The sequence below is a fragment of the Penaeus monodon genome, chromosome 2 (genome assembly GCF_015228065.2).
Source record: "Penaeus monodon isolate SGIC_2016 chromosome 2, NSTDA_Pmon_1, whole genome shotgun sequence".
NCBI lineage: Eukaryota > Metazoa > Arthropoda > Malacostraca > Decapoda > Penaeidae > Penaeus > Penaeus monodon.
Window position 1 is genome coordinate 23,702,681 of NC_051387.1, and position 10,000 is coordinate 23,712,680.

The 10,000-nt window shown below is 40.4% G+C and overlaps 2 protein-coding genes across 2 annotated transcripts in view; both read right to left on the reverse strand.

Annotated features, from left to right (window-relative positions):
• LOC119581905 (collagen alpha-1(I) chain-like) overlaps positions 1–2,598 on the reverse strand; it is a 20,050-nt gene extending 17,452 nt beyond the window's left edge. Inside the window, 1 exon segment of the mRNA XM_037930072.1 lies at positions 2,329–2,598. Coding sequence (XP_037786000.1) covers positions 2,329–2,455 — 127 coding nt within the window. The 5' untranslated portion in view covers positions 2,456–2,598.
• Positions 2,599–7,838: 5,240 nt separating this feature from the next.
• Positions 7,839–10,000, reverse strand: part of LOC119581916 (signal peptide peptidase-like 2B) — a gene marked incomplete at its 5' end in the record, with an annotated part of 58,284 nt that continues 56,122 nt past the window's right edge. The window contains 1 exon segment of the mRNA XM_037930083.1: positions 7,839–10,000. This exon segment is cut by the window's right edge and continues 1,054 nt beyond it.

Genomic DNA, 10,000 nt, shown 5'->3' on the forward strand with positions numbered 1-10,000 from the left:
CATTGATGGGTAGCCTATCAGAAGAAATAAAAAGATGAACATCTGTGTAGTCCGCGCGCTTTCGAGAGGAGTGCGGTTGGATTCTTTCTCTAAGAGAATTAAAGTCTCTAAAACATTAGACGAAACGATCGCAGATACGTGGTCCTGGTCTCGGGGTCGTCCGGGGAGGAACTATAAATAGGTGTGTATCTCAGCCTGGCAGTGTTTAGTCTATAAATCGATTAGTTCAGTAAACTGATAACTCAAGGAATAACTGGCATTATTTGTATCATGTTACGATGGAGTTATAACCACTTTTATTTCTTAATGAAGTACTCAAAGGAAATGTAAACGTATTTGGTCGCCTCGTGGAAACGAATTCAGCGAATGTCTTAAATTGTGTCAGATAAGCAGAAAGGGACGGGAGGGAGGCGGGGGCAGCGCTTCTTAACCCTTGGAAAAGGTCACAATATCGCCACGTCTGCTGAGGAGAGGGGGGGGGGGTACTCGAGGAGCTGATGCCCAGTCAGAAGACAGTGCTGTGTCTGCCAAAGACGCCTCACTCACACTTTTTCGCCTTTCAGCGCATATTCGCAGTGGATGTCAACGTTAGGAGGTTTGGGCTTTCGAAGTGACAAAGCTTGTAGCACTTCGAGTCATGGCACGGGTGACGACGGGGTCAGGCACGAGCACTGCCACGTCAACAAACTGAGCAAGGGTGCCACAGGATGCACCCGAGAGACCTGGCCTTCTCTCGGGGCATAACATAAACTGACTTGACACTAAAAGGACCTCATACAGGCAAGTTTTGTTTCACAAGAGATGACTCCGTCCAAAGCACACATAAACCCTCTTGTTATCAGCAGGTTGCGAATGCCTGGTGGCCGCGCGGCCTTCAAAAGGAGCCCAGCGATCTGTGATTTATCTTACGATTAATCTCAAGTGACTTTCTGGAGCTACAGGTTATATGAGCGGGGCCGCCGTGCGTCTCGATTTATTTAGAGGATCAGCTTCCACTTCGCGCTGGTCCGGGTGGTGACAGACGAGAGCACAGGGACTGAACAACAGGGATGGTTTAATTCACTTGCAAATCAAGCATGCAGTCTGTGATTTAGATGTGCGTTCGAGTGTCGTGCAGGATTTGATTTTTTTTTCATTTTCATTTAAATGTAAGTGTTATAATAACTTAAATTATTTAGGAAAAGAAAGTTTTATTTGTAGCTGCCAAGAAATACTTGCACATGTTCCCGTGTTTAAGAAAGAAAGCGGAAAGGTGGAAGAGTTGTGTAGTTTGAGTCTGATGCAAATATTTAATGAATTTAAAATGCCTTTTCTGACCTTTACGGATTAATTCCCCTAAATCAGCATAGAACTCAAAAGGAAATGAGACCAAATGCATTTCAACAAGAAAATCAACATTCACAACAGAATCCCCTTCGTTGACAGTATCAGCTGATAATTAACGCAAGAATGATTAAATCATCCAACATGTATTCTTGAATTAACCAAACTTCATGTTCATCAATATTAGGAATGGACACAAACGACATGGGAATCGAAAAATTTCAGGGGAATCCATAGATATTGTTAATAATTGCAAATGGTCACTACAGGTGTCTGGGAAATAATTTTGCAAGAAGGGATAATATAGACTTCTTGATATTTGTTCGGAAATGTGTCTAGGTGAGGCAGTGCAGGTGACGCAGTGTGCTTCGAGGCAGAGGCACTAGGCAAGCGCAAAGCCTCTGGTGAGAGTGATTCCCTGTGTGAGTAACCTGTGTGGTCAGTTGTACTGAGAAAGAGTTCAAGGTATCAGATGAAGAAGTGCGTTCGCAAAACGATTCGTGCTCTGGTCGGGATACATTATTACATTAGTCAGACTACAGTCGTTTACAGAAGCTGATGTCATGTATGTGAAGGGATGTGAAACTGATGTACCTAAGGCTACAACAACTTTACTTAAATACAAATTAGAGTTTTATGATGATAAGCACTTCAGACTTTCAGGTGACCTGATATGTACTCTGAAAGATGTGATTTTCATGGAAGGTTCTTTGAGGCCTGATGGCCGTTTTGAGGTACAAGGTGACCTGATAAGTCCGTGGAACAATGACTTGGCCTGATAAACTCTTGGACTGGCGAGATGCCGTGTGAAGCGAGTAAAGTGTGACCTCTCATCAGGTCATCCGCAAAGGCATTATGACGATGATTCGAGGTTTAGCGCGGTCGCCAAGACCAGCTTTAGATACTGCTATTTAGTGGCGTCTGAGAGAAAGTTTAGGTGTGGAGTTTAAAGTTTAGGTTCAAATTCAGATGCTGCATTACACACAGTGTCGAGCGGCTACTTACCGTAGTAGTTGTATTCTTGGGGCTTGGCTTCAGGTTCCGGTTCTGCGAGAGCTGCGGCAGCCAGCAGGAGCAAGGTGGCCGCGGCGGCCAGCGGGGGCCGCCTCAGGGGGTCGGGGAGCCGCCACATGGCGCGGCGGCGACCCAGCGGCGGCGTCGGGGTGGTACTCTCCTGCTGGGGGGACCCGTCACTCCGTCTGGCCGCGGCTGCCAACCAATCTGTACTGAGCCCGGGCCCCGGCCGCACTGCTCTGACTGCTGCGGCCACCACCCCAGCCCGCTAGCGCTGCGCCCACGCCCGGTGCCCCCGCTGCCACGCCGCCCGATCGCGCCACTTCGCCAATTTTCTATTAATTTTCATTGAAACTGCAGCTATTTACAGCTGTTAATTACTGTATCTCCGAATAATGCGCACTCATCTGCAAATGCCTAGTAACCCCATGCCACAGAAAATCTTTTCTTAGGTTGGTATCATTACCGTCAATTGGAAGCTAGGTCACAATCAAATATCATTATGTCAGGCGGATATTAAGTACATGTGCAGTTACCAAATTTAACTGCACGTGTGTGTCATCGCCGTAGCAGATGGATCCATCAAAGACATTAAAATAAATGTCATTATCAACCATAATTCAGTTCACGAGAGCTTTTCCTGTATGAAAGTTTGGCCGGGCATTGTGGCACCGCGCCGAGGGGAGGGGGCAGAGGGGAGCCTTGGGCGAGGGGACGCAAGGAGGGGGGGAGGCCCTACCTCAGTGCGAGCCACCTTCCCCTCGTATCTCTGAGGAGAAATTTATCAATTTTTATCATAACAACCCAGTCAATCCCCTTGGACACTCAGATCAGAGTACTAGGGCCCGGTGCTGGTACCCAAAACCTGACGCAGATGCCAAGGGGAAAGGCGAGGTGCACTCCGCGCGTGGAGCCTACCTGCGCCGGGCAATTAGCCGGATTCCAAAGGTAACGCGGCTTCACGGGAGGCGCTGCCTCCTCCCACAGCAGGGGTCACTGGAATATAAGTGAATAAAGCTCTTTTGCATATATGGCATACAATCGCACCTACATATAACCAGTTACATTAACGTGAATATATATATATATATATATATATATTTTATATATATATATATATAATATATATATATATATATATATATATGTTTTTTAGGTTCATTTTATTAGATGCATTAAACAGATTAATCATTCTTATAATGATTAGATAATTCTCATTCTAAGCATTAGGCGCTGGCCTCACTTTTACCGTCTATTGTTCACATTTGGTAAGTGAAGATGCCACGCGAAAGACAGAAGTACATCAATTGTCCTTGATAAAGAATTCTAATACGACTTTGCAATATCAAGGAACAAACTTCTGACAGAGGACCATGACGTCGTCAACATCAACATCGTTATTTTTATGAGACAAAAAGCATGGCAAATGGCCAGGCACCGCAGGCACCTTTCTTTGGTACTGTAAAGGACGGGGAAAATTATGTCTTAATAAAGAGCAGTTTACTATAAATTCAATCTGCAAAACTTGAGAATGAAGCCACTTTGGATTGTTACTATGCCTGTGGCCAAAATTTTGTGAGTGGTTTTTATGATTGTTATGTCAACATCAAACATGTTAAATCTTTTATAATGCATAAAGAAAAGTGACAGTGTTTTGTTTCTCTTTTAGCAACGTTATTTGCTTTCAATTTGGCGAAACAGCTTAATAAACAGACTTTTCCCCATAAAGTGCAGTTTAGAAAGAATTGTCATCATCTATGACATCGAACCACTTAGTAGAAAAGGTCACAGCTTATATCTCTGTATTACGCTTTTCGCTGTTGCATTGTAATACTTTGTGTGCAGGCGTTATGATTGGTGGATTGACATTAATGTAATTTTCTCAATATCTTTTTAAAGGTGCATAGTATAATAAGACTTTTTTTTTTTTTTTTTTTTTTTTTTTTACAAATCGTATTTGCATTTCAATCGGGAAAAATAGCGTTATCTAGAGACAGATTTCCGGCGTCTGTAGTAAAAGTGCTAAAGTTTGAAAGGAATTCCTGATCACACTGCTAATCTGCTGCCCATTCTTCGAGTTGCCCAAGGTCAAATTTATTCTCAAAGTAGACCTTTTCGCTGATTTTGATTGTAAGTTTACCTTAATGTTCGACATTGTGATTCGTCGGTTCCGAACTTTTTAACGTAAGTTTTGTAAGGTTACCTCTGGTATCTAATTAGCTGGTACAAATGACATATGCGCACATATTAGTCACAAGGACTTATGTTACTTTCATATTTAAACACACCAGTATTAATGTTATCAAAGATATAACATGTTATTTTTCTTTAAGTGGATTCTTGTAAGAATACCATTTAATGTCTTCATAAATGATCGAACATCTGAGCTAGGACGCCTACAGATTATCCTACCAGGAATGTGCCTTTGCTGCATCGCTTTCAATCAACAGACTTACAACTTTCGGCCATTATATTCGTCATGTATTATCGTGCGATGTTAATTATCTTTAGTGTACAGCACCACACCACCTTTACTGGGACAATCATTCTTAAGAAACATTTTGAAATTAAGTCAGGAGTACAGCAGCTCTGCGTTGCCTGCCAAGCGGGTCTCATACAGGCCACCAGTCCTGGCGGCAAGGATGAAGCCGCGAGGACTGAAAGGCAAATGACTCATTCCCAGGGGCGGTACGGATATTACCATATGCTAGTTCATTGGGATCTGTTTCAGTATAGTAACTGAAAACCTTCAAGCTTCTTGAGTAAAACTGAGCATTTTCATCTGAGCCATAAACACTCAGGGGACTTGTTCCGTAATCATCGAGCACAAAATCAAAATCGAGGTTGTGAAATCAAATAAAAAGAGGGAGGGTTTTCTACGTCATTAATGAGCAAATTCAGGAACTGCAAGTCAGTCCGTTTAGAGGAAGGACAGAAACTTATGTTCATGAATCAGTGTCGATCCTCAGGTTCTGACGACGAGCTTCATGCTCGTCCACCCTGGCGTTGGGAATTTCAGTGTGGATTATAATGCATACACACACATTATATATATATATATATATATATATATATATATATATATATATATATATATATATATATCTATATAGACACAGACACACCACAACACCACACATTATATTATATATATATATAAAATATAATATATATATATATATATATATATAATATATATATATATATATATATATATATATTATATATATATATAATTATATATATATATAATTGTTGTGTGTTTGTGTATGTACATGATATGATTGTTGATTTATATATATAGTTATTTGATTATATATATATTATATTAATATAACACCGCGCTATATCTAGTATACAGTGTGTGTTGTGTGTGTGTGTGTGTGTGTGTGTGTGTGTGTGTGTGTGTTGTGTGTGTGTGTGTGTGGTGTGTGTGTGTATGTGTGAGTGCGCGCGCGCGTGCGTTTATATACATCTAAATGTACACTGTACATATTACCTTTAGTGATCATATATATTTCATACACTTGTAAAGTATTAATGCGTATTGGAAATTATAGAAACGAGACGTACTGACTGTCGTTTTTAAAACAGGCTTATCATTCCAAGTTCCATCACATCAATGGCGAATGATGATGTCAGGGGAAAAAAATCCATATATCTATATCTATATCTATCTATCTATCTATATATATATGTATATATATATGTACATTATATATTATATGTATATATATATATATATATATATATAATATATATATATATATATATATATATATATATATATATATATATATATTTATTTATTTAGCTATTATTCGTGCAGAATCTACGGACATGAGTCGCGATGTTTCAGTACCGCCGGCCGTGTACGGTCTCCCTGTGTCGTCAAACTTTGCCAGCATTAATACAATTACTCGGGGGTGATAAAGTAAAGAATAATCTTAAAAAGGAAGAAAAGAGTAGTTGCCAGGTTATGAAAGTACCATGAAAATATGAAAATATTTGGTACTTCATTAGACCAAAGATCCATAATCTTATAAAATACTGGGAATAATTACAAATTACAAATTTCTATAGTTGAGGTGTGGAGAAAAATGAGGCTCTCGTTAGTTTCATAGGCACTAGTACGAGCTGAATGTTTTAGATAATTGGACTGGAATTGAAAGATTGATTTAACATTCTCGAAGGATAAAAGACAATTCGACAATAAACAGAAACTAGTGTAACACGTTGCTTTGTTGTTGTCATTTCAGTGCATCTCTAAATTACCAGCCTCTTTGATCAATGTTTGACTTCCCGCTCGACCTTTCGAGCTCCAGACGCAGCAGTCGGAGTTGTTAAAGAGCACTTCTCTAGGAGGCCACGCAGACACTTTCTTTATCAAAGTTTGCCTTAACACTACAAGCCGATGATTTATTCTTGAGCAATATGTTAACATTGGTACCAAGACTTATATTCATAAAGTCAAGCTGTTCACGATGCCATTGTACAAAACGGCGCTTAATAAAATGCCTCATACCAAAAGGCGGCGTAGCAATTTCCACGCTTTTTGATATTCTGAATTACAGCTTCTTAACAAGCACGTCAATTGATTCCAGCATTTACTATGCGGAGATATTTGCGTTGAAATCTTAGCCAGGGAAAGCATGCAAGAAATTCTCGATGCATTCAACATGGACTTCCAAGTATGCCTTGGTAGTTACGGTCGCAAAAAAATGTTTTTCGATCCACATACGGTGCCGCTGCTTAATTTTTGCATAAATGGAATTGAGGCACGTCTCAACCTCCGGCGCCCTTGCCTGTTAAAAACACGAAAGTCAGAAGAAATCATCTAGAAGCGACTGAATTTACTGAAACTTGTTGGTGGCAGAGAATATGTTCTAGAAGTCATTAATGCCAGATGGTCTAACAAGCCAACATATTATAGACAAGACTTAAAGAAGATTTATGAGTGGATGGAATTGTCCAAGCATTACAAGAAAGCGTCATACACCATATACTCGTACATAGCCCTTTACATTTACTAAACTGTATATTGTTCACTTTTTAGATATATTTAGATAAAATAAGTTCGTGCTGAAGCAAACATAGGTTTTGCCAGGGGCTTGCTCTATATTTGTTTTGATTTTTATTTTTTTCCTATAATTTTATACCTTTTTGACTTTTTTATCAACTTTATTAATTTAATTTTTTCAGTATTAATAATTTACAAATGTATTTGTCTGCGTGTTCATACTTATAATATATATATATATATATATATATATATATATATATATATATATATATATATATATATATTTTATATATATATATATATATATATATATATATATATATATATATATATATATATATATATATATATATTACATACAGTCCTCGGTCCCACGTGCACACATGGATTGTGCGTGTGCGCGTCCTCGGTCCCACGTGCACACATGGAAGGCATCCAACATACTACAAATACAATACAGGGAAATAAAAACATAAGGTATACCAAAATATTTAATATTTTCTTGTACAATAACTTACGTAAGATCAAATACAAATTGCGAATATTATATTTGGAAATGAAGTGCAAAGAACATGTTAATGGCAACCGCACTTTAACCAGTACTCCCGTCCCGTGTTGCAGATACACTACGGAGTCGCGAAACTTCGCCGACTCATTCAGAGAATCATTTAATGTGCGTCCATGACAGCCCCAGCTGTCCTGGTCTGCAGCAGATAAGGATAACTAGTACCAGTCAGCATCTGACGCACAAAAAACTCAAAGGATAAGATTTATGAGTAGCTTCTTGATAATCCATTCACGCCGGCGCCAGGCTTGGCTCCTTAGTTTCGAGGAACCGCCTCAGGACCGCCTCCCGTGACACATATACAAGCAATCGAATGGTTATTTCTCCACAGTTTCCCGGGTGCGAAATCCTAAAAAGAAGAAGCGAGAGAGGAGGAGATGAAAAGAATAAGAGAGTATTTAAAGTAAAAGAGGAGGGAAAGCCCGGGAACAGCCAAACCGCACCAGGATCCCGCCTGGTTCCCGCGGGCGCAAGAGACCTGCGAGGCCGAGGCCAGGCGAGCGGGCGTGCGAGGCGGTTGCGAGCGCCACACATGCGGGACAAACGTGGTGCGACAGTGCCCTGCCTTCATACAAATACGTTTAAATTTAAAAAATAAGATTTTTTTGCCAGGGTAAATTAGATATTTTTTCTTGAGAATTCTTAATGCCTCTAAGAAAAATCTCTTAAAATCTCATGGGAGCTATAATATACAATTCAATGGTAAACTTAAAACATACACCTCAATATAATACATAATGCTTTCTAAGGCATTGTAGGCACTAAAATAATATCAGACGAAAACCTAAAACCAAACGTGTTTGTGCGGATTCGTAAGTAGGCGTTGAGTCAATACATGCTGTGTATGTTTGGACGTTCAGATCTTGGGGTCACGGTTAAAATGTGTTTTCATGTGGAAAGTCTAAGACTGTGTTAGACAATACTGAATAAAAATCTGGTGTTAGCCACTTCATACAAACAACGGTTGTGCTTGAACCGACACCTATTCAAACCAAAAGACATTTATTTCATAAAACCTAACTAAAGCAACGACGAATGCGACATATCGACCAAGATTTCGACAAGCCTTCGCCGGTGCAACGAAGGCGACGCGGAACGCAACTCACCACCTCAAAATCGCGCAGAAACGCAGAATACTGTTCTCGAAGACTGCGCTCTCGCGCGCAGGGCAACTCAAGTGTCTTGGGCCGTCTGCTCGTCAAGCTCAGCCAAGATCTTACAAAGCCTCTGCATCTCACTTTGTCCCTGCAGCGTAAGAGTCACCTCGACGGGCATAAGGAAGCCAAGCTGTCGCCGGCGCCCAGCTGGAGGGGCAGAGCCCGGCCGCCGGGCCAGCTGGCTTGCGATTCCCTCTGGCGACACTGTAGGCACTGGAGACGTGCGGCATAAAGGCAAGCTTATGAGACTGAGAATCGGAGTAGCAATGAAAATAATTTCAATTATCATAAAACAGTAATAATGTAATAACAATGATGATGACGATAATAAAATAATAATAATAAAAAAAATAATATAGAGACAACAATACTATAGCCCTCTCTAAGGCCAAGCCCCCTGTACATAACTGTTGTCACAACATGCAACGGCAGTGAATGTGAAGTAATGAATTGAGAGAGAGAAAAAAATGATATCTAATTGCCATCTATCATGTATACTATGACTACTAAGTTGGCAACACCCGCTGGCTCTCCGCGGCTGGAAAAACTTCAAAGTTTGAATCCTCGCCAAGGCCTGTTTTCTTGCAGCTTGAGTATCCGTCGTTTTCTTCCCTTCTTCCGTTTGCTTAACTTTCGTTTTCTTTGTAGTCCGGCGTTTCGTCTTCCGGATTTCGTTTCCTGAATTACAGGAAATGATTCACCTGCTACAGATTTCGTAACATCTATTCATTCACTTTTCACCTTTCATTTCCTTTCTTACCGGTCTCCTCCAATTACTCTCGTTTCTATAATTCCTTAAAGTTCTTCTTTCCGATTTTCTTTACTTCTTCCGTTCCGCTTCTCTCTCCCTTTCCCATCTAACCCTCTCTTCCCTTCGTCTCTCTTCCCTTCGTCTCTCTGCCCCTCGCCCGCCTCCTG